Raw genomic sequence first — 26,459 nt, 5'->3', positions numbered from 1 at the left:
ATAATATGCACTTATTTGGGTCATGCAGTTTCTAAAGCGATAGCTTATTGCGATTTGAAAATGCTAGCACATGCACCTATTTTTCGCTATTAGCAATAGATATAGCTATAGATCATTTTAAGATCAAAAACAGTTGGAATGAGATTAATCTTGAAATTTTCATTCAAAGACAGTCTTGTGTATAGCACGGGTGGTGTAGCGGTGTGAGCGCTCGCCTCATCGATGCGACCCGAGTTTGAGTCTCGCCGGGTTTGGTGTTGTATATGAGTAGAGTTGTTTGTTGGTTCTCTCCTGTGCTTCGAGGGTTTTCCGGGTTCTCCGGTTTTCCTCCCTCCGCAAAAACCAACTCCTTAATTCCAATTCGACAAGGGAATAAGTGCCACAGGTTTGTTAGCCACTGGCTATTAAGTGTAACCTCGTGAAAAAAGGACAGAGATAGAGATTTTTGCAGTCGTGTAAATGTATCGTATCTAAAATTACAGAGTTATATTTAAAATTTCAGACTCCTATATTTAAATCCTACTTATCGTATTAACAGCCGTTTTCAATGAATTGCAACGTGGATTGTCTCCACCAATTCATAAGTTGGACGTCAATCATCCATCTAAAATCAAAGTATTGGCAATGGTTCTAAAACGTACTCTTGCTGGATTATCTTTTTTTGTGCTAAAAAAATTAAAACTTTTGTGAGGCAATTAGGATATTATTTATTTGAATATGACGTCATAGCCGCCATCTTGGTTGAATGTAATGTCAACCAACATGGCCGCCGTGTCTTTTGTTGTTTCATTCCTTTGGGAATGATTGAAAACTAGCATTATCAGACTTCAATTTCAAGACACGTATGTACACAATAATGCGATGATACATAACTTTTCATAAATATTTATCACACACATTAGAATTTGTTCCCATTATGTTACATTGGTTATACATAGCGTGTGATTAAAGCAAATTTCTTATGACTATGAAAAACTTACGCTTCAGATAAAGCGTGACCGTGACAGTGTCGTGTTCAAGCAATTTAATTGGATTTGCATAAATCCCGTGCGCTGTGATTGGCTAATCAAAAAATGTTGTCAATTTCGTAGCGTGACACTGCGGCGTGCCGTGAAGTTTCAGTTATAAGAACGTACTTTACTCTAAGTGGTGTGATGTCGTATGTTTGGGGAAAACTTACATGCAGTAATTATGTTATAGCACTTAATGGCTTCCAATTGTTTTCGTAAAATCGTCCAATCAAAACCTCGTAATTTACAGTTGTCAAAATATGGTACGGTACGGCTATGAGTTTTGCACTCGTACGAAGGCTACTATTATACACATCCTCGACGCCTTTTTCGTCTTTTTTCTTTTGGTGTTTCTTTATGCATGTCATATGACTGAGACTTTGGCAGTCATTTCTATGTCCTGCTCGTCTGAGGTATCATTATTTGCATCCTTCTTTTCCCGATATCCCTTCAAAAGCGACTCTCCATTGTTCCTATCAAAACGGCTAGACATTCTTATAGTGTTCATATTGTTCTTGGACAATTTCTTTCGAAATCTCTTTTTCCGGCAGCAGAAGCCCCTCAACGCCATCTTGAACCCTTCCCTAAAATTCTCGCTAAAGATGGCGTAGATACAGGGGTTTAAAGCCGGATGCGCGCGCATTACAAACATGCACACAAAGACAAGCCATTGCGAGAAAAACACAATATCATTAAAGTATCCCCATAGACTAATAATCTGAACTGGTAGCCAACAAATGACGAACACAACCACCACAGTTACCAACATTTTGACGACTTTTTTTCTCGATTCTAGAATCTTCTTTGCACTCAAATTGAGTGGTCCTTCACCGATAGCCTTTCGGGTCCACAGTTTTTTCGATATGACAGAATAGACAAAAGTCATCGCAAGAAAAGGGACACAATAGGCGACAATGAATAAAACTATCGTGTAGAGTTTGCTCGAGGTATTTGGGTCGAAAGCTGGAGACCAGTCTTCGGCACAAGTCGTGTAGTTATCGTACTTGACAACTTTGTAGGCGTAGAGAAGAGGAGCCGCGACGCTTGCAGAGGCGAACCATACCAGACCCAAGAGAAATAGGAATGCTTTTTTAGTGAGAATTCTCTTCAAGGGCATCATGATCGCGAAATAACGATCCGCAGCAATGGCTGCGAGGGTTAAGACTGATGCGGCTTGTAACATGTACTGGCTGAAGTTCACAGCCTTGCAGAAGAATTCAAAAAATATCGATTCCGAGGACCAAAAATAGTTGAAAATATTCATGTAAAAGATTGGCATAGCGACAACCACGTACAGAATATCGACTATAGCCACGTTCATGATCAAATAATTAGTTACAGTTCGCATTTTCTTGCTTTGAAGAATTGCGGCTATGACAAGCGAGTTTCCAACCAACGCTACCAAAGTGACAATCCCACACGCAATAGCCTTAACGACTATAACCCCATCACTGTCTGGTATATACGACTCAAAATTCTGTAACTCTGTTGAGATGTTCATCTTGCCTGTTGAAATATTTTGCTCGTGCGCCATGGAAACTAAAAGTTTAACTCTCCGTTTAGCCGTAATTTGCTCTTCTGAACATTCAGGCAGATTTCATAGCTTTTATACTGTTGATATTAGACGATTGACACATAATTCTTGTTTTGCTAAATTCAATTCCAAAGTCAAGATTTTCGATTACCATGAATGAGAATTGAACGTTGCTGTCAGAATATCGCTAATTACGCTCAAGGCAATTAAGGCCTAGATAAGTGAAGGTTGATAACTTAAGTATTTGTGCTTGGGGCGGATTGAGGATATTGTCTGCAGTCTGATGGGCGCTTGATCACATCTATAGGGCTAAATACCTGAAATATCAACAAGTAAGACTCAGAACAGATGTAAAAATATACTCAAAACATTTTTAATGGGAAAAGATAGGAATCACTGAAAGAAAAACTAGAGAAGAAATAATGCAATGAATCTAGAACTAGAATCTCAATACAAAAAAAAAAAAAAAAAAGGGTAAAATTAAAAAATAAAAAAAATGAACGACTCCATGCAAAAAATATGTAGGAATCAGGAAAGATGTTTTAGAGATCAGCAATAATGTAATTCTAAATAACTTCGTTTGTCGCCAAACAAGAATTGTAAGTGATTTTAGAAAACTCATTAATAATTCATGAAGAAAACACAATAGAAATCATGACCATGAAGGTGATTTTATATCGGATAAAGATTCGTCTTCATTTGCATAAACTTTAACTTGGATTTTCTCTATCAAACTTGGTTCATTTCGTAAAAAAATCGGTACACAATGAGAACAAACATCATAAGTTTTCTAAGCCGTTTAATAAACTCGCAGATCGTGTTTTATCGGGTCTAAAACCACTCGGCTGCGCCTCGTGTTTTATACCCGATAAAACACTCCTGCTCGTTTATTAAACATTACTTAACGCACTCTGTAGCAGGAATACTCTCCAAATAAACATCGAAGGAAGTTATTAAAACTATGGGGAACGGACTTGAAGCAATCATATCCGGATAATTCACTAAATTAGGTTCTTCGCTCAGTGGTTTTGTTTACAGATTCGTATGCTGTGTTTTTAAAATTAAAAGTCCAAGCAGTTGTGGGAGAATGTTTATTCAATTGTTAAAAAGAAAACGTATTTTGATACCAAAAAAATAGTTTAAAGTGGACGCCTCACAGTGGATTGGCGTCAAATTACCGTACGTGGGTAGATGCGAGTGAGGATGATAAATTGGGTGAATGATCAAGTGTTGTTTTGCAGCTTGGTTTTGTGATTGTAAGATAAATGTGCTGGTGGGTATGTGTAATTTCAAACAGAAAAAAATAATGATAAATAAAACAATTGCAGTACCTGAAGATTGGAACTAATGCCCAAAAGCTCGGGAATAAATTATGTTTGGTCGGAGAAATTAGATTACAAATTTTATGAATATGATTGTCGATTTAGAAAGCTCCTTGCCCGCACTCTTAAACCTACTCATTTTATAGCTACTACGCATCTCGTATTCTAGTGAAAACACGCAAAGCTGCATGTGGAGATTCTTTTCGCCATGTTGGATGAAATAATCTAGTTTCGAGTTCGGCTGTTGCTCAGGATATTACCCTTGATTTTGTGAAGAATATTTATGTGTTCCAGTGAAGATCTGTAATCAAGGAACACAGCGGTATTTGACTAACTCGAAAAGGGTCTATTCGTCACATGCGATCATAGTAACTTGTCCTCCAACATGGCCGCCTTTTATGTGTCATCTCTTCTACTGTCATATAATTATTTCAGCAAATTGAAGTATGAAATGTGCACCCACCAACTTATAGCTTAAGATCCTGTAAGCATTACTGATGGTGGTGATAATGAAGATGATGATGGCGATAATGATAGCGATGATGGTGATAATGATGATGATGGTGATATGATGATGATAGTGAGGATTGTAATAATGGTGATGGTGGTGGTGATGATAATGATGACAATAATGATGGTGATGATGATGGTGATGACAATGATAATGATGATGACGATGATGATGGTGATTATGATGATGATAATGATGATGATGGTGATAAAATCGTGATGTTGATGATGATGATGATGGTGATAAAATCGTGATGTTGATGATGATGATGGTGATATGATGATGATAATGATGTTAGCGATGATGTTAGCGATGATGATGATGATGAAGATGGTGATGACGATGATAATGGCGATGATGATGAAAAACTTCATTTTATAAATTAGTAAAAAGTCTGGTCTCACTGATTTCGATGATGATAATGATATGATGGTGATGAACAAGATATTTGATGGACCGACCGGCCAACGGGTTGATAAAAATAAATATGATCTCTTAACGCTTTTTGCTATATTGTGTCTGTTCATCCTCGACTCTTAGCACTCGTAGCTGTTTCAAGTTGTTCACCGCGAGCGAAAATCTCATTTAAGTTTGACAACGCTTTCAAGAACTGATCTATTAGCAACAGCTTAGCCACGTAAATTAAGCGCACGTACCTCAAAGTAATTTGTTTGTCCGGCTTTAATCACCGAAAACAATGCTTTTTCCTTTAGACTCTTTTGATGAGCAATCTAGGTTTCATTTATCTTCGCCACTTAATGAAATTGGGGTTTGAATACAGCTTTTATCGTATAGAAAGTCGATAAATTACGTTGATTGTGTCAAAGCAACTGTAGAGGGATTTGAGTTTTATGGCTTAGACTGACGTCAAGCACATGTTGAACTTAGATTTAACGATGAAAGAAAACATCACGCTCACAAATCTGAGCTGTAAACTCAATCATTTTTAACTAATATTTTAAAGAATTCATTTGGTACATGTTTCCTTTTACCTCAAAAATTAAAAAGCGATTTTTTTTCGAGCAGATTGATTTTTCGAGTAAATGCAGCAGTAGAGTGCACGCACTAAACCAGTGCACAATAATTAGTACTAGTTAGTGCCATTTCATACACAATCCTTTGTTTTCAGATATTGTTTAGTTATCACTATTTAGTGCTAAATATCAGTATAGCACTCTAACTTATTGAAATCAATGTTAAAGGTTTTAGAGGGATTACGGATTACTGGACACTCAAAACCTGAGTATGTGAGTCTAAGAGTTTAATAGTTCTCTCCCTTGATTCTAGGGTTTTTCTCGGGGTGCTCCAGTTGATGCTACAGGATGAGGATGAGGATGAGGATGAGGATGAGGATGAGGATGAGGATGAGGATGAGGATGAGGATGAGGATGAGGATGAGGATGAGGATGAGGATGAGGATGAGGATGAGGATGAGGGTGAGGGTGAGGGTGAGGGTGAGGGTGAGGGTGAGGGTGAGGGTGAGGGTGAGGGTGAGGATGAAGATGAGGATGAGGATGAAATGATAAACGGAGCATGTCAAGAGGTTCATTCATTACTTCTAAATTTTTTTATCACCGAAGATTATTCTCCAAGAACTTATAGCCTTTTTCCATTATGGCGGATCGTGTTCGCGTGCACTCATTCCGTGACTAAGAGACAAATAGATAGCATAACATGTCAGGTAAACTGAAATTCTACTAGATTATAATGTAGAAAAATAAATATGTATTTGACATTGACTTAACGACTTTTAGTAAGGCGTCTCTCACATCAGGAAGTGACAACCCACACGATCTTCAAGATGACATTTTGTCTTCCTTCTGTTCATATCTCCTCCCTTTTTATCTTTATATATCTCTTCAGCTTAAAAACAGTATGATTACACCCAAGATAAAGAGTTCTACTAAAAAAATTAACGCACAATTGTAAACTCTCTTTCCTTTTTCTCATAATCAAAGAAAACTAATAAATATATTGTGCAGAAAAAGTTGGACACGAAATCTTTCCAAAGTCTCATGAAATTTAGTGTTTTTAATTTTCAAAAGTTTTAAAATGGCAATTATTTATTTCCTAGAGAAGAGTTTAGGATGTATTTTGTATAAGACCTATTTAGTTTGCGTTTATTATTCTTTCTGTCCTTTGATTATCATTTCGGTATGAATTGTTTTGTGCTATTAGTGCGAAAATTCTCATGCTTTTGTGGTCACGCTAGAAAGAAATAGGCAAAAAAACATCGATATTGCTTGCTACAACATACGCAGAAGGCAGTTCATGGAACCTAGCAGTCAAAGTAGAGCGAAAATCTGCTACTAAATACTTCTATCTCGTCTACATACAACCATATATATGGAGACCAAAAATTAGAGCAGAAACTGACCAGAATGCTTGGCCATGAGGTTCAAAAGTTGCGAAATATAAAGCCAAGTTGAAGAGTCAGTTTCTCAGTCTTGTACAATGGTAGAATATCGCGAACCATGTTCATTCAGGCTTCCAAATGTAAGTAGAGTTCGTTACAATAACTGTATTCAGTTTATTCACTGCAGTTCAATATTAAAATCGATATCATACTCTATTATCTATGTATATCTAAATATTAGAATAATGATATTCATGAATTTCATATTCAAAAAGGATTAAGTTACACCATGATTGTAGAACTCTCTCCCGAACGATCTTCGACACTTCATGATACATATTTTTTAAATATTAAAATATATTCAAGAATAAGTTGAAGACATATTTCTTTTAAATAGCGTATCTTTACTCAAATCATTAGATGTTTTATTATTTTCTTAAATTTTTATTAGATTGTTTATTAGATATTTCTTATCAATCCCATGATTAATCATGTTGCTATGTTCGCTATATATTGCTATTTTCTTAGAATTTTTCTTAGATATTTCTTAGATCATTGGATATCTTATTATTTTCAGTTATTTCATAATCATAGAGCCCTATGGACTATAGGTTTATACCTATGTAAGTTTTCATTAAAAAAAATAAAAAAATACTAGTATTATTATTAAGATTATTATCATTATTCAAGGAGAGTTATACTCAAGGAGAGTTATAGACATCGAGCAAGGCTCATTTACACCCTTGGTATTTACGACTACAGGGGGGATGGGTAACAAAAGCCACGCATATCATAGTCATTTGGCCGACAAGATATCACACAAGAAAGGAGAACAAGACGCAAAAACAATCTCTTGGATTCGTGTTAGAACATCCATTTGCTCTTCTGCGTTCTGCCCTTGTATGTTTGAGAGGTTCAAGAACAAAAAGGCGAACACCTTATGATGTACATAACTGTAATATTGACAATGACACTGTCCAAGGAGCCATTAAGTCTTCTACTTAGATTAACCTTTAAATATATTAATTTTTTTAAAAACAAAACTTTAATTTTTTTAAATATTTTACAAATATATTTTTATAGATAAATAAGTAATTTGTACATATATTTGTTATTTTATATTCATAATCTCTTTATTAACGTTATTATAAATTTTATTATTATTATTATTATTATTAATAGTTAATTGAATCATCTATCATTAAAATATATATATATATTATAATGGTATTGATATTATGAATTTTAAATCCTATAGTTTTTCATTTTATTTTTGTTTATCATTATCTTAAAATATTAAGCATTGGAACTTTAGTAGCTATTAAAAATTATTATTATTATTACATCATTATTATTGTTATTATTATTATTGCTGCTACTACTATTATTATTATTAACGAACATAGGAATAATAATGAAATTAATAAAGACTTTTTCAGAGGAAATATTTTGATGTTAAGTTGTGAAGAAAACTATGGTTTATGCAATAATTACAACGCACAGACTATCCAACGAAACAGATGTTCTGGTAATAACCAAAACTGCGATATTAGATCTCAAAATTCATACTAAATTAATCTTCCCCTTGATTGCCTGAATCTGACAAACATGATCAAGGTTGCTGCCATATTGACTATTCCAAAACACTCGTTTTTTTATTCAATTTAAAACATATATCATATATCTTTATATCATTGGCTTCAAATCAAGTTATTATCAAGTTGAACGAAATTTTGTTCTTGGGACGATATCTTGTATTACCATGCACAATGTCGAACTAACCTGTTACGAAATTCGACCGATTCGTAGCTTAATCATCCTCTTCGTTGGACATCAGTCTTAAATCTACACCCATCATCTACATACATATGATATATATTCCCCGTGTCGTAATATCATTACCAAATCAATTAAAATTCCATATAACTTAATGTTACCAAACTTAGAAACGAATTTAAGGATTTCCGGATCAACGGAGCCAATCGTCTTCCTCTTACCCCGTTACACGAATATTGCCTTTAAATATTATGAATGCTTTTTTTTTTTTTGTCAGGGAACGCGGAATTTTCAAACGTTCCACGGTTCCTTGCCCACTCATCTATCACTTCATTTAGTTGATTATTTTGATGACTTTCTGAAAAAAAAACTGTTGGAGGAAAGTACCCACACCTCGCGTTGGAGGAAAGACTAGCCTTAATGTCTGTTGAGGGAGTACTCAGTATTCTATGCGGAAGACTTAAGCTATGCATATTCTATTATATAGGCCGCGTAGATGTAATGGCGCCCTCAATACCGGTTTAATCATGCAGGATATCTCGAAAAACCTTTATTTGTAATCGCGATTTTAAAGCGCATTGCTTTCAAAAGTGACAATGAAAATATTTTTATCCTAATCTTATTATCCATTGATTTTCATTATCTGTGCTCCATTTAGTCTAACCTTGACACTGCTAAGCCTGGCTAACAGTGATTACCTTGTGTCAGTCTTGGATTTTCCTTCCTCAGCGAAGCCCAACAAGCTAAAGTTAGCCTTGCCCTGACTTAGATCAGCCCAGAGGTTGTTTTAGGGCTCGATATGTAAGTTAGCCGTGCACTGACTTATATCAGCCCAGAGGTTGTTTCAGGGTATCAATTTGAAATTTGAAGCTCTTATACCATCGCAAAAAAAAAAAAAACTATAATAGTTGAAAACTCATTCATATTGACTGTCAGATACCTATAAAAACTATTAGGACTATTGCAGCAACGAGTAAAACATTGACAGTGACTGATAAATGGATACGTAATATAATACCAATTGATTTGCTCAGTTAAACTTGTCGACTGATATGTTATGTCTTTGACCGCGCTATTGGACTATATAACGGATGTACAAATTCAATAGTTGAAAAAAAAATCTTAAACATTAAATTCATAGGAATAAGATACAAAAAGATAAAAGTATTAAATTGGATTTGAACGAAAACATTTACTTCTTGGCTTTAATAACCTTTTGTGTGCGTTTTCCAGATGATTCCTGGGCTTATCTTAGCCCGAAAGAATTAGCCAATCAGTGAACATTTTATTCGTAGCTCTTTTTTTTCTTTTTTTTTTTTTTTTGATTCCAAGTTTTTATCTCGATAAACAACAGCTTTTGCTCGAAGATAAAGAAAACTAAGCTCATCCGTGGAAGAACATTTACGAATTATCTTTCAGAAATAGCCTCATTTCCTCATTGTTGCAGTGAAAATAATTGGTTTTGACTGAAGAGAAATAGAGATTAACAAATGTTAAGAGCTTGTTTTTGTTTTTATGAAAAATACCTACCGTCACTCCCTCGATTCAAGACGGTTTTTTACCCGGGTTTCGAATTCCGGTTTTCCTCCGCTCCGATTGAACCTAACACCAAGCGAAGTTCCAATTTCATCTGTTTTTAGTTAGCCACCCTCACATTGTTAAGCCCAGTGAATATGTGAAAATGGAAAATGAATATGTTTTATGGCTATGATACAAATTCAATTTGGCTAGAGTAGCTACAGTTTGTACAGATTTTACATCACTCCATGTTTTGGGCTTCCTTTGTCTAAGGCCAGGTTTCTAAGCTAAATTCAAGATGGTGGACTTAAGTGTTACTTTGCTATAATATCTGCAAGTTTGGATTCCTATTTTTGACATTTTGAAGCCTTAAATGGCGGGAAAAAACACTATTTTAACTTCCAATTAAGGTAAGATTACCTAATATGAATATTAGACTTGATGGCTACGCGAACGACAACGTATTTTAATTGGGGAAATTTGATATCTGAATCCTTTTCTTGGCTCAGTATTTTTGTTGGAGCACCTGCAGTTCACTTCCTCAAGGCGGTTCAGTCTTATCTCAAAGGATTCATGTAAAGGATTGCACTGATAAATACAGTGGAATACCGCTAGTTTTTCCAAGGTTGTGAGACCTCCTGTACAAAGAAAATCTTTTCTATAGTACTTCCTAAAATCTTCTGTTGCCAAGGATCTTACCTTCGGTATCTTTCGATTTATGACGTAAGAGTTGAACAAATGTATTATAAACTAATCTCCGAATAAAATCCAAATAATTACTATTCAAATATTCGTATTAATGAAGTAGGTATAAGTTATTGACAGATTTAAAGTCTTTAAAATACTATGTTAAACTGAGATATTCATTACTTGGTGTAGAATCATGCCGCGCACCAATCTACAGATTATGAATGTTTATATTTTTTACTATATAGCAGGTGTGTTAATTTTTTATAAGTATTCTTTCTCAGTATTTAAATATCGATCAAGAGGTCTAACAATTGGCAATCAGAGCATGCAAGAGGATTTGTTCAGCTTATAATATACTCAACAAAATTATTCGATTCTGTTTGGGAAAAAAGGAGTTTATTAAATCCCAAATTTTACTCTGTAGAGTCCCAATTAAGTTGCTCTATTTTGACGATATTCTCGTACAATTCGGAATTTATATAGATACTCGTGATGTTTTGCAAGTTCTCAGAGTCTCGGCTAAAGCTGCTCGTTCCAATTTTAAAAAAAACAAAAAACTTCCGAATTGTACTCGAGATTTCCTATACAAATAAGAAATATATATTAAGAGATTATTTACTAATTTAAATTTGAAAAGAAACAATTCCCGGGAAAGGAAAATCTGGAACTGACGCCACTGCGAAAACCCGCTAATCCCCAACACTAAACATTCATTGTTTAAGGAATAATACTTTAATATTCTTGGTTTTTTTTTCTTATTCTGGTTTTAAAAAGGCTTATCTTTTTGATTGTCATTTCATTCAATTTCAGGGGAAAATATTAATTTTTGTTTTGTCTTTGCTATCAAACGTCAATATCTCGGTTTACAATTTGCGACAGTATTCCTTTCGTATCAATGATTTTTTTTATTTCTTAAATTAATTGGTGTCTGACTCACATCTCGTGGAAATGAAGAAAGCAAGCCGAGACGACACTGTGTCGGTGAAGGTTTTATAAAATGCTTCAATAAAAGTTGCATTTATTTAGTAAAATCGTGTCCTGATTTATGCTATAGAGGTTTTGCACCATCACGTGCCAACGCCCATAATATTACTTGGGCTGCCTATAGTTAGATGGCAGAACAATATATTCTCTTTGCTCTTGGGAATCGAATTCTTGTATCAGTTTTGTGGAAATTGAACGAGACGGGCGATGTTCGCTGCTAATGAGCCGCCTTTTTACCTCGCCTCTAAGGCTAGTCGTGGTTTGAATCCCTGGATCCGCCATCACATATGTGAGTAAAGTTTCTCGTGGTTACTTTCCTGTGCTTCGAGGGTTTTTCTTTGGTTTCTCCGATTTGCGCTTCCTATCGTAAAAATCAACTTGTAATAAATACCAATACAATTTCCTTAACTCTATTTTGGTCACGGCGCGTGGTAGTCATCGAGCATTTAAAAATTTGAATTTGTCAGAACTTTGATAGAAGTCAACTTTATAATCTCTACGATCTAATAGACAAGAAAAAATATTTTGATAGTCATTGAATGAAACAAACAATGAATAAAGCGATTTTTTTCGTTTTGCATATTATTAAATATACTGAATAAATTAGATATATGTATAAATGTATACTACAACGTTTCTGCAATCGAGTGTATATATATATATATACCGAAGCAGCTCACACTAGTTTTTAGCTAGTTATTCTAGTCTTCTATTATGCATATCTTTTTTTATCATCACAAATTTAACCAACAACTCCTAAATTATTCAAATATTTGGAATTTTAAGAGAATTCCTAAACAGTAGGTTAATATTCTCTTCCCTCTGTCTATCGTCTCTAACACTGAATTGAATATTTACTTATTTAAGTCTGGACACTGCTAAGTCACAGATCAAACCCTGTCAAACTCTGAGAATTAGTGAATGTTCAGATGTGTCTAGAATCCTTTTGCACGTTCATTAGTCGTATTAATTACTCGATTTTGTTTAATTAACTCATTGAAAAGAGAAATGGCAAAAATGAAAACAAGACGAAATTTACTGAAAGTCAGAAAGATGTAGCTTATTCGTACTTGCTTACAACTCTGATTGAAAAAGGAATTGAAAATAAGTATGGATGGATGAAAAAAAGAAAGAATGAAAGAAAGAAAGAAAGAAAGAAAGAAAGAAAGAAAAAAGAAGAAAGAAAGAAAGAAAGAAAGAAAGAAAGAACAGAAAGAAGGAAGAAGAAGGCACATGAATAAAGACAGACAGACAAGACCCCGCCCGCACCCACCCGCCCCTACCTGCCACTCCCTCCCGCCGCCCTCCCCCCTACGCCCTCCCCCCTCAGCCCTCCGCCTATGCCGCCTTACATGGAATGAATATGAATAATGATGCAGACTGAATGAATGATACTTTATTTTGAACTCAAAGAAAATAGTTCCATCAATTATACAATTGGTTTTCATGAAAACCAAGTTAGAAACGATAAACAATTTAATAAAGTTAAAAATGTAATACGTATTAGTGGATCGAAACCTTCTGAATACAAAAATGAATAATAATTTACAGCCTGTAAGTTAGAGTCCAACAGACAAAATAATCACTATAAAGAAAAAGAAAGAAGGAAGGAAGGAAGGAATGAAGGAATGAAGGAAGGAAGGAAGAAAGGGAGAAAGAAAGAGAAAAAAAGAAAGAAGCAAGTAAAGAAAGAAAAAGAAAGAAAAAGAAAGAAAAAGAAAGAAAAAGAAAGAAAGAAAGAAAGAAAAAAAGAAAGAAAGAAAAATAAAAGAAAGAAATAATCTAATAACTTTCCCCCTTTTTTTCTAACCTTCTGTCGCGTATCTAGTAGCGCCAGGAAATCATGAAAAAGCTATTAATACTTCAGTTACCCGTCGCCACAGCTTTTCAACTATGTCTTTTAAAAACTGATTATTAATGTGGCTTTCACCATATCTATTTTAAAATTTATACATCTTTTCTGTCTTTTATACGTGTTGTTGAGTTTGATTTTCGATTTGTCTTGTGTTGCAGGGCGCATTTTTAAAATCTTATGTTGTATACTCCCGAAACATCGAAATGCATCAAGACATCTATAGTCCCCTCTCAGTAGAATCGTTTTTAAAATTTTTGATATCAGTGTTTTGTATATAAATAATTGATAATTTTTCAGAAAACTAGTAAATGCCACGAATAAGTATAAATATTATTTAGACAAAGCTGCCTCAGTTATGACATGGATCGTTTTAGAACCGACTTAGTGCGTTGCGTGGTTGAGCGCTTAGAAGCGAATCAACTCGGCTTAAATTTTTGGCAATTTTTAAAAATTGGTAATTAAAAATGTGCCAAACATTTATCTATAATCAGTATTGTTTGATATGAGAATGTAAACAACTGACCAACCTAACCAGGCAGTTTCCCCAAAAACGATCGTTTTATTTTGTCACAAATGATTTGTCTTGAACTCGTAGAATTTTCAGTATTTTTGAGAGTGTTGCATATTTTTGTAAACTTCAACTAAGTAATAAGCTTATCATGAAAATAAAACTTACCGTTTAGTATGAAACGAGGATAAAAATTTACCAGTTTGGCGAATGTCTTCGAATTTTATTGATACTGTGAAACAACCTCTGGGCTGATCAAAGTAAGGGCACGGCTAACTCACAGATCAAACCCTGAAACATCCTCTGGGCTGATCAAAGCCAGGGGCAAAGTCAACTCACAGATCTAATTGGAATTTAACTTGTTAGGTTTTGTAGAAGTCTTTCTTTCTTTTTCTGAATTGATTGCTATTCTAATGACATAATTCTTATCTCACGCCAGCTCTTTCCATGGATATGATTTGATTAGATTGTTGTGAAACATCAATCATGTACGATGTTGTCATTTTAAACCAATCAGATCGAAACTTTATTTTATAAGACGTTATAGCCCATTTTTTTGTTTAAGCAACATGAAGATGTAAATGCATCATGTTATGTAGGGGAAATGAAAGTTTTGTTTTGTAAGAGGGTAAGAAGCACTCCATTTAGCGAGTAAAAAAATATACAAAATGAAATAAAAAGAGAACTGAAGAGAAAGAGAAAGAGAGAGAAAGAGAGAGAAAGGAGGAAGGAAGGAGGAGACAGAGGAAGGAAGGAAGAAGAAGTAACCTCCAAGTAAGACCGTCCTTCCCCATCCATGACTCCTTTATCCCCCCTCCGCCCTCCTCACTCCGCCCGCTCCCTCCCTCCCCCCGCCCTCCCTCCCCCCTCCTCCCCCCTCCCCCCTCCCTCCTCCCTCCCTCCCTCCCCGCCCTCCCGCCCTCCCTCCCTCCCTCCTCCCTCCTCCCCCCTCCCCCCTCCGCCCTCCCCCTCCCCCTCCCGCCCTCCCCCCCCCCCCCTCCTCCCTCCCCCTCCCTAACGACCTCAAGAACCACTAGAAAACTTACTGCTCACACCAAAGTCTTTATGATACGAAGAAATTTTTATCAAAATTTTAAGCCAATCAGAGCTCGCGTCATATCCAATTATAACACAAACTAAACCGACGTTATCAAGGTAAACAAATGAAAATCCAGGATTACTTTGCTGGCCCTACAGGAAACATTTTTCTTTGCACGTCAATTAAAGCCAATTATTGTCTAACTGGCCTCGTATATTTATACATCATACCTACATCATAGCGTTGATCGTCAGTTCCCTTAGGCTACAACTTGCAGGATATTCCCAATTTAGATAGGAAAAAATAAAAATATACTTTTATTTGAATCGAAATTTAAAGCCAATTATTGTCTTATTAGCTTTGAGCACATGATAAAGGATCCGGGAAAAAATAAAAATAATAAAATAAGTAAGCAAATGAATAAATAAATAACATTTTACTCTCATGAGAATTCAGATTTAAAAAAATTTTTCCTTCGAATTCAGCGGTTTTGGGATATGCTGCAAATGCTTTTTTAGTTTTTTATTTCTTAATATGGTCTAATATAGTCGTATAGTCGTAATCAATCAAACTACGACATAAATGTATTCCTTCATGCATATGGGATAAGCATTCCTGTTTCGCTTTAATATATCTAGAATTTATAATTTTCAGTGTTCCTAAACTGTTCCTGAAAACAATAAACCGTAATTTCGCCTATATTTTTTTACAAAAATAACAACAACAACTTTATTTGCACTGCAATTGCAATTACATAAAATTTACGAAAAATGGCAACGAAAGAGAGCTCCCCTGCCTAAAATACCTAAAAAGCTCAGTAAAGGTGTTAAGGTAGCTAAACACAGATAAGCACACACAAGATAAAAAAAGGGAAAAAGAGAAAGAAAGAAAGAAAGAAAGAAAGAAAGAGAGAAAGAGAGAATGTGAGAGACCTAAAACGAGAATATTACGTACACAGTCACTGCTAGGAAAAATTATGTTTGCCTCCTACAAGGGAGAGCTCAATCAAATACTTAAAAATATTTTGGTAGAAACATCCTGAATCGTAAATCTAATTCCCTAAATTCTTTTATTTTGGTCTTCAGATTTATGAATTGTGACATACATCAAGCCAAGCTTTGTATAAACATTACAGATCAGAGTAAATAAGCTTACAGTTGATGAATAAGCTGCAAACTGAGCTTAAGATTTTCCCACGACAAACTTCTCAGTTCATGATAATATTCTATTCTTTTTTCAAGCAATACGCTGCCTTTCTAATCTTTTAGCAAAATATTTTTATCCCTAGTCCAAGAATTTTCATTATAATTTTGTGTAAATTCAACCTAAGGCTTATTTTATCAAAAGGTTTTTGGCCTGCCGAGCTTCAAAATTTTGAATTGGAAGAATTTTACTCGCTATTGCTAAATGACTTGCATTCGTTATTAACTGAATTCTCGGCCAAGTGAATGACTATCTTGATTATAGATAATGTACATAACTGATATTTGCTCTTTTATCACAAGAAAATTACTGAAATGTAACAGGAACATTCCGGCTTACACGAGAGTATGTTTATTTAGGGTGATAACGTGGTAAGCTGCGATCATTCAAATCCAATATGGCGGACACTAGCTTGCATAATTCAAAATCAATTTCCCACACTTTCCCACCGAAAATTCAGTTTGAACGTTTGAAGAACATTTTTAGATGAGTTTTAAAGCTTTCCATTGTATATAATGTAATCTACTGATCGCCCTAATGGCATGTACGTACTGCATAATAATCTTTAACAACCGAAGTAAGAAGGGAGCATTCAGGCTCATAAGAGATTATGATATCTACTTAGGGAATTATTTTGGTAATCTGCGATAATACAAATCCGGAAAATCCAATATGGCGGACACTGTCTTGAATGATTCAAAATCTTCCAAACTTTTTTTCGCGCTTTTTCAGTTAGAATAAGTTAGATACCTTGCATAATACAGTGTAATTACTGAAATAAGAAAGGGATATTCCAGGTTATAAGAGATTTTACTTAATGTGGTAAGCTACGATTCAGTTCGAATCCAATATGGCGGACACAGCTTTGCATAATTCAAAATCATAATAAATAATTAAAAATCTTTTTTTCACGCTTTGTTAGTCGGAATAAGAATGATACCTTGCATAATATAGTCTAATTACTTAAATGAGACAGAAATATTCCAGCTTGTAAAAGATTATATATATAATGTGGTAAGCTACGATCTACGAATCCAATATGCCGGACGACGCTATTTTTCATAACTAAGATTAATCTTTCACGTGGTTTCTCAGTTGGAAGAAGTTAACTATCTTGCACAATAAAGTGTAAAAGCAAGACAAGACAATTAATCAAATTGAATTCACTGAAACAAAAATCTTGATCATAAAAGAAAAGAAGAAAAATAAAGAAAAATATTGAAAAGGGAAACAATTTTATGCATTTTTTAATCTGTTACAAAAAGTTTAAAGTTTAAAGTTTAAAAATGACAGAATTAAGTTTTTTGTCTTTTCAATTTTTTGTGTGTTTTCTCCAATTTTTTATAGAATTCTTCACATTTCAAAATTCAAAAGATTCAAAAGCTTTTCGTTTGCCTGTTCATTGGAAGTAATTTTCAAGTTTTCGGAAGTAATTCCATTATTCGAATTATTCGGGGCGGTAAATGAAGGATTTATGATTAAGGCGGCATATTTAATTTAATATGCTTACTAATAAATGCCTAGCTTGAAAAATGATTAATTGTAATTAGGAAAATCCATGAAAAATACCCAACTAATATTACAGAAATCTCTTCCCGCCGAATACTGAATTTTTTATCAAATTGAAAATAAAGCAAAAAAATCCAAAATGGCGGCAAAGTAACTGGTGAGTCGAGGCTAGTCCCTCAATCCCCTAAGTCCGCGGTTCCTAAAATATAAAGCCGATATTATTCGTGTTTTGGAATTTTAGGACCAAAGATTTATCATACATTGGTTCGGTAAAGCTACGTGGATAAAAGTCGAAAATCAGACGCGAATCCCCGGGCGCAAGTTAGATAAAGTAAGGCCGCCTTTTTGCTAGGAACAAGTCTTATGTTTTCTTTCCCTAAGGGACACTAATCAAAGGAGAATTAGCTCTAGCAGTAGACTAACAGATCCAGGTAAATAGATTAGTACGCTTACCTCAAGGTTTCGGACTGTATCTTTATACCGAGTACCGAGTCCGTGAGTCGCTCTCATTGGATTTTCTTTGGACTCTGGAAATCTTTAATTCTTACTACCTTAAGTAAGATCAAAAAAGCTTATTCTCTTGTTTGTACTGATGTTTAGTATTTATATAGCTGGAAGCATGGTCTTTTTTAATTAGTCTTTGCCAGAAAACTAATTAAATGGGGGGAAAGGTCTAGGATTTCATGACGTCAATCAAAAAAAAAAAAAAAAAAAAAAAAAAAAAAAAAGAAGAAAAAATCCAGAAATGATCCTTTTTTTGTTATTGATGATCGAGTGCACTCAAAAAATTTTATTTCCGACCTAAGACATACATGGGGTAACATATTTTGCCATATTATCTGACTACTGTCATCAGTCAATTTTAAGATTCCAGTTTTCATTCCATTATGCAAATATTACGACTAAACTGAAGTTAAGCTTTGATTTAGTGCGCCTCGAGTTTGTTCTAATAGTTGGATGCCTGGAACGACTGGAACGACTACAGACTGTAATTAAGTCTCAGTGGTCACCCACGATGCTTTGCGGGCCATCATTTTCGTTTTTTGTTCCAAAAATCATACGCGAATCCAAGTTATCTGAAAATAGGGTGCCCCTGGTGCTAGAGATAAGTGCTTTGCTTTCTTATCCCAAGGGACACCAAAAACTGGAGAGTTAGCTCTCGCAGTATAGGCTCACCCTACAAGTTTGTTGAAGGTTTTGTTACAAGTTGCCTGCTGTGTGCTGTAGCTTGAATTGCTACGTGTTTCTTACTAAGCTATGTATTATATTCATATGAAAATAAAGTCAGAACAGAGGAAATTATACCGGGAAAACCTGCAGGCAAAGTTTAGGAACAAGCAAGATGAGTCACCGTACCTCGAGGCCGAACGGAAAATTAGTTCACATATGTGGATTTTATGTCGTTCCCAAGCACTATAACTTATCTATATTTCTATATCTTGTATTTCATAAGTGCTACGCGGTCCACATATTCTCATCTTTGGATTTTATGTAGGACGATTTTACTTTGCCCATAATTGCACCTTTAGGCCAAACACGCGCCTTTATCAAAATCTAAACCATCACTGATATAAGTTATCAATAAGTCTTTAAACAGCATTATCGAGACGCATTTCCTCTGAAATCACAATCACTTAGTAATAAATCTTAAACACAAGATAGATCCACGAACGGTGCGTAAGTCATAATTATCATTCCAAAAATTGCTTTGAACTTTATTTTTAGAAAGTCAGTCTAGATTTTAAAACAGGTCTGGATTATTTTTATCAGTCCAGAGGCTAAAATACTGTGGAATTTTCTAGAATATCATCTATTGTTTCCACAAAAATAATATTTATAATAATTATATATGAATAGACTGTTTATGGAATCCGTTTAAAAAGTCATCATGCAAAACTTTCTATCACTCTCGGCGTCAAACGATCGAACAGGGCTAAATTTGTTCGCGCGCAAATTTGATCGCAATCATCAAATAATTAAGATACACAGATAAAAAGGTAGAAAATGACAAAAATTTAGCTGCTTAATTAGATTGAAAAGAACTTAGTAAACCGCCCTTATGAATATTTTCATTATCATATACTTTATGATATTTGCTTCGACTTTTTAAAATTTTAATCATGATCGCCAGGTATGTCTTTTGTCCTGGAAACTGAATTACTTCAAAAAACCGACTGAAAAAATATCTTCTATAATTTATAATTTTGACTTATTAAGCTTTTCTCAGTACATTTGGAGCCGGTATTGCAATATAATATCTTGTTGTAACTTCCTGAATATTGGTACAATACATGTCATAATTTCAAAACATTATTAATAAACTGAAGTTTGTTTATAATTGCTAAGAACTTTGGCTGACGATAAAATTCTAGCGCGCTCAGTTTTCTGTAATAATCTTGCGTTTGGGTAACGATTTAATGATGGTAAGTTTTGGAATCGCAAGCAATTGGCTGAGTCATATTCTTATGTCTTCGACGCTAGCATCGAACCCTAGACAAAGCATACTTACCTCTTTATACAGGATAAATGATATCTTAATTCGCGCTTAAAGAAATGAGTATAGGTCTGTCGTTCTCGTCCTCTTGTGCCAGGCTCACCGGCACTAATCAAATAGTTTGACGACGTGTGCCCGACGTGTGGTGTAGTCTATAATGAATCGTGTAAAGTTGATTTAACCAAAATGAAAATTGTGGGAAAGGCATTTAATATGGCTTTTGTTTAGATTCGGTAAATGAAGGAAAAGAATATTGATGTCGTCATTACACAAACCTTTGCGGGGAACCTTATCAATATAGAAGCTATTACAATAAAAAGTTTATGGTCTCTTTTATTCAAGGCTTTGTAAACTCCAAGCCGAAATCTAAATTGACAAGGTATTTATACAAAGAAAAATATTGGACTTACTTATGAATGAATGATCATTATTAGCTTCAGTACTTCGATTTTATTCTTATTGTTGCTGTTTTAGGTGACTTGCGTTTGAAATCTATCCAGAGATAGCTATAGTTTCCGATGGTGCAGCCCTCTGACATGTCTATTGCTGACTTATTCGTCAAATAAAAACTTTTCAGTTCTTTAAGAATAGCAATGATTTTAATTTTGATCCGGTGTAATTGGATTGGAATTTATGGTTAATGAAATACACGGGCTCATTAAGAGAAGTTTAGTTTTAGTTTTTGTTGTACAAAAAAAAATTGTTTGTTTATGAATTACAACAAAACGTTTCCTATAATTATTATTAGTTTGAATGGAGTAACAAAGATGCCGCTGTATTCTTTGACTGCGGGCGGCTGTAGTGAAACTTGTCTTGAAATCCGCTTTTTTTCCTCACGAAAATAATGTACGGACGGACGGACGGTTGCATTTCAGACAACGTTTTGCTCAATTTGAATGACATGAATGCAGCACATTTTCTTTGACCTTAAAAAAATCGATTCCTGATCAAATGGTAAAAACTACCATACAATAATTAATTAGACATTTCCGATTTAGCGGCATAGGGAAAGTATATTCCGCATTCTATAATCCGACCGGAATAGCATAAATTAAAAAGAGCTATCATCATTTTATTCCAGATTTAACCAATAGAATTTTCAAAACTCCTTATCTTACTGTTTTCTCAGCTAGTACAATGTATTATTAGGTAAATAACAACTGCGAAAGTTGTCTGTAACTATTGTTACAGACGTTACTCCTTCGTCTTACTACTATGGTCCTTAATATTTAATCCTCTTACTACGAAGAACTAATGTCCCAAACGTGATATACTTTTGAACTTTCTTATACACCTGTTATATTCAACGCACCAAAACAGTCACAACTGACTAGTAAGCGCTAGTTATTATCAACATATCTTGAGATTTGTTTACAATATCAAGCTAGGAATTTTTCTGCTCTCACTAATATAAATGTGTTACGCCAGTTTGTTTTACTTTTCCGAAAAGTATATCAAAAAGAACATATATAACACTACAGTGTTTTTAGAATTCTTTTCCTTCGATTAGCAAGAGCACCACTAGTTGCTATTACAAAGGGTTGAAATGGCCTCATGTGTCGAAAAATATCCGAGGTCGCTGAGTAAATTTTCAGCCGGGAATCCAATGGCGTGCTCTACGCGGATACGAAGCGACCTTAGCGCTCTGTTGGCATTCTGTTGTCGTCTGTTGTAAGCAATACGCCTTGGAGTGATAAGAGGTGGGGCGTTAGCGTATCCCCCATCAGCTAGCAGCCTTGCTCGTCGTGGTAGATTCCTTCTTCTTCCATGGCCTATAGCAAGAAGTCGTCTGTATGACTCTGCATCGTTCATGTGCCCGGAAATCTGCAAGACGTTTGTTAACTATGAATACGTGTAGTACTAAATTTTGCTTATGTTTGTGTTTGTTTATATATGCAGTAAAATAGCAGCTAGATCGAAATACTTATGCACAACGTGACAACGCTACTATATAGCAAACTTACCCAGCTACAAGGAGTAAATTCAAACCATCTGCAGCATCAGCAGCTGTACTCTTACTGGTTCCAAAAATAAATGCCAGAACATGAAGTTTTAGGTATTGTCTCAACCACATAATCACCAGTAGAACTCTGTTGCTGACGTCAAGATTACAAGATCTTCTTCTACCTGTAGTTGGCACCCGAGGTGTGTGTCTCGGACGGGTAACTTCTATACCAATTCTTCGTACAATAGCATCAAAGGATTCTGGTGTTTCCCCGGTCATGTACCAAAAGATGTGTGGATGTCTTCGTGCTAAACAATAAACATCTCTGCCACATGTTACGATGGTTAAGCAGCTGATTGCCAAAAAGTCGGGCTAGGAGATTAGCCCCTGTTGGTGCCGTAGAGACAAGCGCAACAAGTGTGATGAGCAGGTTCCCTTTTACATGCATAGGAAATAAAGGGACCAAACGTTTTGGTCTTTGAGGACTCAATTTTATAGCTGCAAAGATACACAGCAGGGTTACTACAATACATTGGGAAAGGTGGGACATCCATTGTTGACTGACGCGAACAGGTAGTGTATTAAATGTATATGCAACTTTTCCGTTCGCAGTCACGAAACCAAACAAAAATATTTAAAAAAAACATTACGACCAGTGCACGTGTGCACGTGCCTATGTATGCAAATTTTTAGGGCTCTTTTCACTTTTCTTAATCCTGCGAGAAAGGCGCGATGGACAACAACAAGCAAAGAAAACCAAGGAAAAACTACACTCAAGTGGAAGATACTCTTCTTCTTCAAGCTGTGCAAACATGTGGAAGGCATGTTGAGGTTTTGGGAGAAGCAGGTGATCAGTATTTGGCTGAAAGAATTTCCAACAAAGTGTTGGAGGAGCAATTAAGGAAGAGAGCTACTTAACTGCGTAACAACGCTCTTCCTTCATGGTAAGAATGCTGTTGACCAAAGAAGAAAGGACTCTCAATAACGGTATTATATGGAGTGCGATGATTCTTTTATTTCCTGGTAGGAATGCCAGTGAAGCAAGCACGTCAAATAAAATAATTGATGAAGAATACTCGTCCGCATCCAGTGTGGAATAAACTTGTAATAAAGATACTGAAGAAGTTGAAGACATTTGCAGAGCTATCAATGACCGCGAAACAAAGTATGTGTTAGATGCAGAAAAGAACGAACCAAATGACGACCCTGCTGACATCCTTACACGAATCAAGAAAACAAGAGAAAGCGAGAGGATGGAAGACAGGTAATTTATAAGCAGACAGAATTACTTTGAACGTTGCTCATACCTATTTGATAATAAAACCTCGTTAATTTTGCTATTATCCTTTCAGGAAAAGACCTCTTAAGGAAAGCTCAAAGTCAAGTAAAAAGCTGAAGTCATCTAGGAACTCCCAGGTCACCAGAGAGAAAAAACTGGACAGCTTACTCGAAGCAATCCCCGCCGTTCTTGATGCGGCCCAAAGTGCTGCACGAGAGCACCAGAAAGCATTAAAAAGCTGGAGGGCAGTTCATGGTCTTGACGTGACAGATTCTTTGTCAGATGAAGACTAGCACCTTATATGCTTTATGAGTTCTGTTCACGTTATTAGTAAATAGACATTAAGCATCACGTTTTTTCTTACCGCAGAGCCTGGCCGGCATGGGCACGTTTTTGTTCTTTCCCTGTAATTTAACTAGTACCTTTTACAAACCTTTTCACCAAAGACAAAGGTTATTTTATTATATATCTATTGCTTCTTGAAAAGCTTTTCAACTTCTTTTTACTTTTTTTTCGTTTGCGTAGCACAAATGTTTGTCGAAAACACGAGATTCTTTCTGAATCTCTCAAATATCTTGTTTTGTTCTGAATTTCAACGCATTGGTTATGTGCACAGCCATTTCCACTGTAGAAGAACTAACAGAGAACTTGAATAAAATCCTGTTTTTCCCCGCAGAGGGAGTACAGAGTTGGGAAGCAAGTGCGTGTTTACAGGCAGTGAACAATCTCAGTAGGCATCCACATATCAACTATATGTTAGCGATACGTACGTGTCCATGCAAAAGGAAAACTTCTCGAAAATAATAACCGTCGTGATATTCTACATTATATGCTAGCATTCTTAGTTCTTTTATAAATTTAAGGGCGAGCATTTGCATTAGTATATTATGAACGCAACTTTTTTACATAACTGCGTTTCAACGGGACGAGATCTTATTCTCGAGCACACTGCTCGTCAGTTAAGCTAATAAAACAGGTAGTGTTAACGATTATAATTGTGCAATACCTTAAGTTAAATAAAACAGGTCTACTGAAAGCTGTTTCATTATCTTATTGAATTTTCTGGTCATAACGATGATTCTAGCCTTATTCCGCTGGTTAATGCTTATTCCGCTAGTATATGCCTATTCCGCTCATATGCCGCTAAATCGGAAATGCCTATTCCTTCAATAAATTTTGTTTCGGATTTCCAAATACGAGCTTATTAAACCCTGACAATAACTGCAAAATTCGTGCCTTCAAATTCCATTTGAAACGAAATAGTTTTTGAAAAATGTAGACATCATGGCGGATTAAAAAAGTGATGGCAAAGAAATAAATTGGCTCGAGTCCTGGCACATTCAAGAAACGCATGGCAAACAGCCGGACTAAGCAATATGGATTTACTCGCCACATCTTGACATAATTCATACGAAAATAATTGCTAAACTCAAGATTTTGATGTTCATTCTTTTTTTGCAAGAAACCATGAAGGACCTGTCCTTCATCGTCTCTTGTTGTTTGTAAAACATTCTTTTTATCGCGCTGTTGTATTGTTACCTCTTGTCCGCGCGCTCTTCTCTTGTGCATGCTTGTGGTTTATTCGTACATGTAGATATATGACCGTTGAACGTTGCTCTAAACATTGTACCCTGATGATAAGCTCGGTTATTATATAAATTTTAAGGTTGTTGAAACATTTTAGAAATAAATAAATAAAAAAATTTAAAAATATGCCGAACGTTCTATAAAATCAATATCTTTAGAGGTCTCTGATTTGATTTGCACACAGGCTGTTGTACTAGTTTAACAGCTTCATAATCAAGGACCTGAATTAACAGCATATGACCTACCAGTTTTATTTTTTCAGTTTTTCCTGCAGGGTCTATTTTCGGCCATCGTCTCTTAGAATTCAGTCTGTTCACCTTGGCTTATAAGACAAGTAATGATAAACACTGACTTTGATCGGGAGATGAAGGCTTTAATGACATGCGAAGCGGAATATTCATCGTCATAATGTGATAAAAATCTACCAAGTTGATCGAATGGTGCCAAAGCTATCGTACTGAAGAGTCAATGTGTTTAGATTGATATATTTCCTTTATGAGAAAATGGAAAATTGTGGTTATGGCAATCGTTTGGTAAATAGTGTTTGGTTGACACATTGATGTCACAATGAACCCCAATTTTTATACATTGACACCCATTTTTATAGTTAGTTTGCCATTTGATTTATTTTTACAATAACTTAGACAATTCTCGTGCGCTGATTGGTTATTTTTTATCATCAATAAGAGGACAGACAGATAAAGCTGACGTCAACGACCTCTCGCTCTTTCCGTTGATTGTTTTGATCACTAAAAATGAGAAGTTTTTATCGTTTTTGTTATTGTAAAAAACAAATTGACATCAGATTTTTATGTGTCTGTCCTCTTATTGACAATAAATTTCGCCATCACATTGGCAAAGTAGTATGCGGACCAACTCGGCTACGCCTCGTGGAAATATATATATATATATATATATAAAGAATCTTTGACTTTATATCTTTGACGTCTATTTTTCTATCCGTCTCGTCTGTCTACCTGCCTTGCCTGCCTTGCCTGCCTTGCCTGCCTTGCCTGCCTTGCCTGCCTTGCCTGCCTTGCCTGCCTTGCCTGCCTTGCCTGCCTTGCCTGCCTTGCCTGCCTTGCCTGCCTTGCCTGCCTTGCCTGCCTTGCCTGCCTTGCCTGCCTTGCCTGCCTTGCCTGCCTTGCCTGCCTTGCCTGCCTTGCCTGCCTTGCCTGCCTTGCTTGCCTTGCTTGCCTTGCTTGCCTTGCTTGCTTGTCTGCCTTGCTTGCTTGTCTGCTGTCCCTGTTTGTCTGTCTGTCTGTCTATCTCTCGCTATTTCTCTCTCTTTTTTTCTTTCTCTCTCTCTCTTTCTTTCTTTCCACGTCATGCAGCAATT

General features: G+C 35.5%; 1 protein-coding gene and 1 long non-coding RNA gene across 7 annotated transcripts; one reads left to right on the top strand and one right to left on the bottom strand.

Annotated features, from left to right (window-relative positions):
• Positions 1–869: 869 nt before the first annotated feature.
• LOC116289436 (QRFP-like peptide receptor) lies at positions 870–25,436 on the bottom strand. Of its 6 annotated transcripts, none has more exons than XM_031696373.2 (2): positions 25,366–25,436; positions 870–2,861 (listed from the first exon to the last, which is right to left on the bottom strand). In XM_031696373.2, the coding sequence occupies exon 2, from the start codon at positions 2,542–2,544 to the stop codon at positions 1,375–1,377; it is 1,170 nt and encodes a 389-aa protein (XP_031552233.2). In that variant the 5' UTR covers positions 2,545–2,861; positions 25,366–25,436; the 3' UTR covers positions 870–1,374. The 6 variants fall into 6 exon arrangements, with proteins under 6 accessions (XP_031552233.2, XP_031552231.2, XP_031552228.2 ...); XM_031696371.2 differs by lacking the exon at positions 25,366–25,436 and adding an exon at positions 20,325–20,386; XM_031696368.2 differs by lacking the exon at positions 25,366–25,436 and adding an exon at positions 18,269–18,416.
• On the top strand, positions 21,290–24,569 carry LOC148910738 (uncharacterized). The gene is made up of 2 exons (XR_016119996.1): positions 21,290–23,518; positions 23,607–24,569. It is a non-coding gene; the product is annotated as an uncharacterized LOC148910738 (long non-coding RNA).
• Positions 25,437–26,459: the final 1,023 nt, after the last annotated feature.

The sequence above is a fragment of the Actinia tenebrosa genome, unplaced genomic scaffold, assembly GCF_029948245.1.
Source record: "Actinia tenebrosa isolate PJP-AT-01 unplaced genomic scaffold, QUT_ActTen_1.0 PGA_scaffold16__25_contigs__length_10494907, whole genome shotgun sequence".
Classification (NCBI taxonomy): Eukaryota; Metazoa; Cnidaria; class Anthozoa; order Actiniaria; family Actiniidae; genus Actinia; species Actinia tenebrosa.
The sequence above is the reverse complement of the archived record's forward strand: the minus strand, read 5'-3'. Positions and strand labels throughout refer to the sequence as shown.

Coding starts and splice junctions, on each gene's coding strand:
- LOC116289436 (XM_031696373.2), bottom strand. CDS start 2,544: ATGGCGCACGAGCAAAATATTTCAACAGGCAAGATGAACATCTCAACA.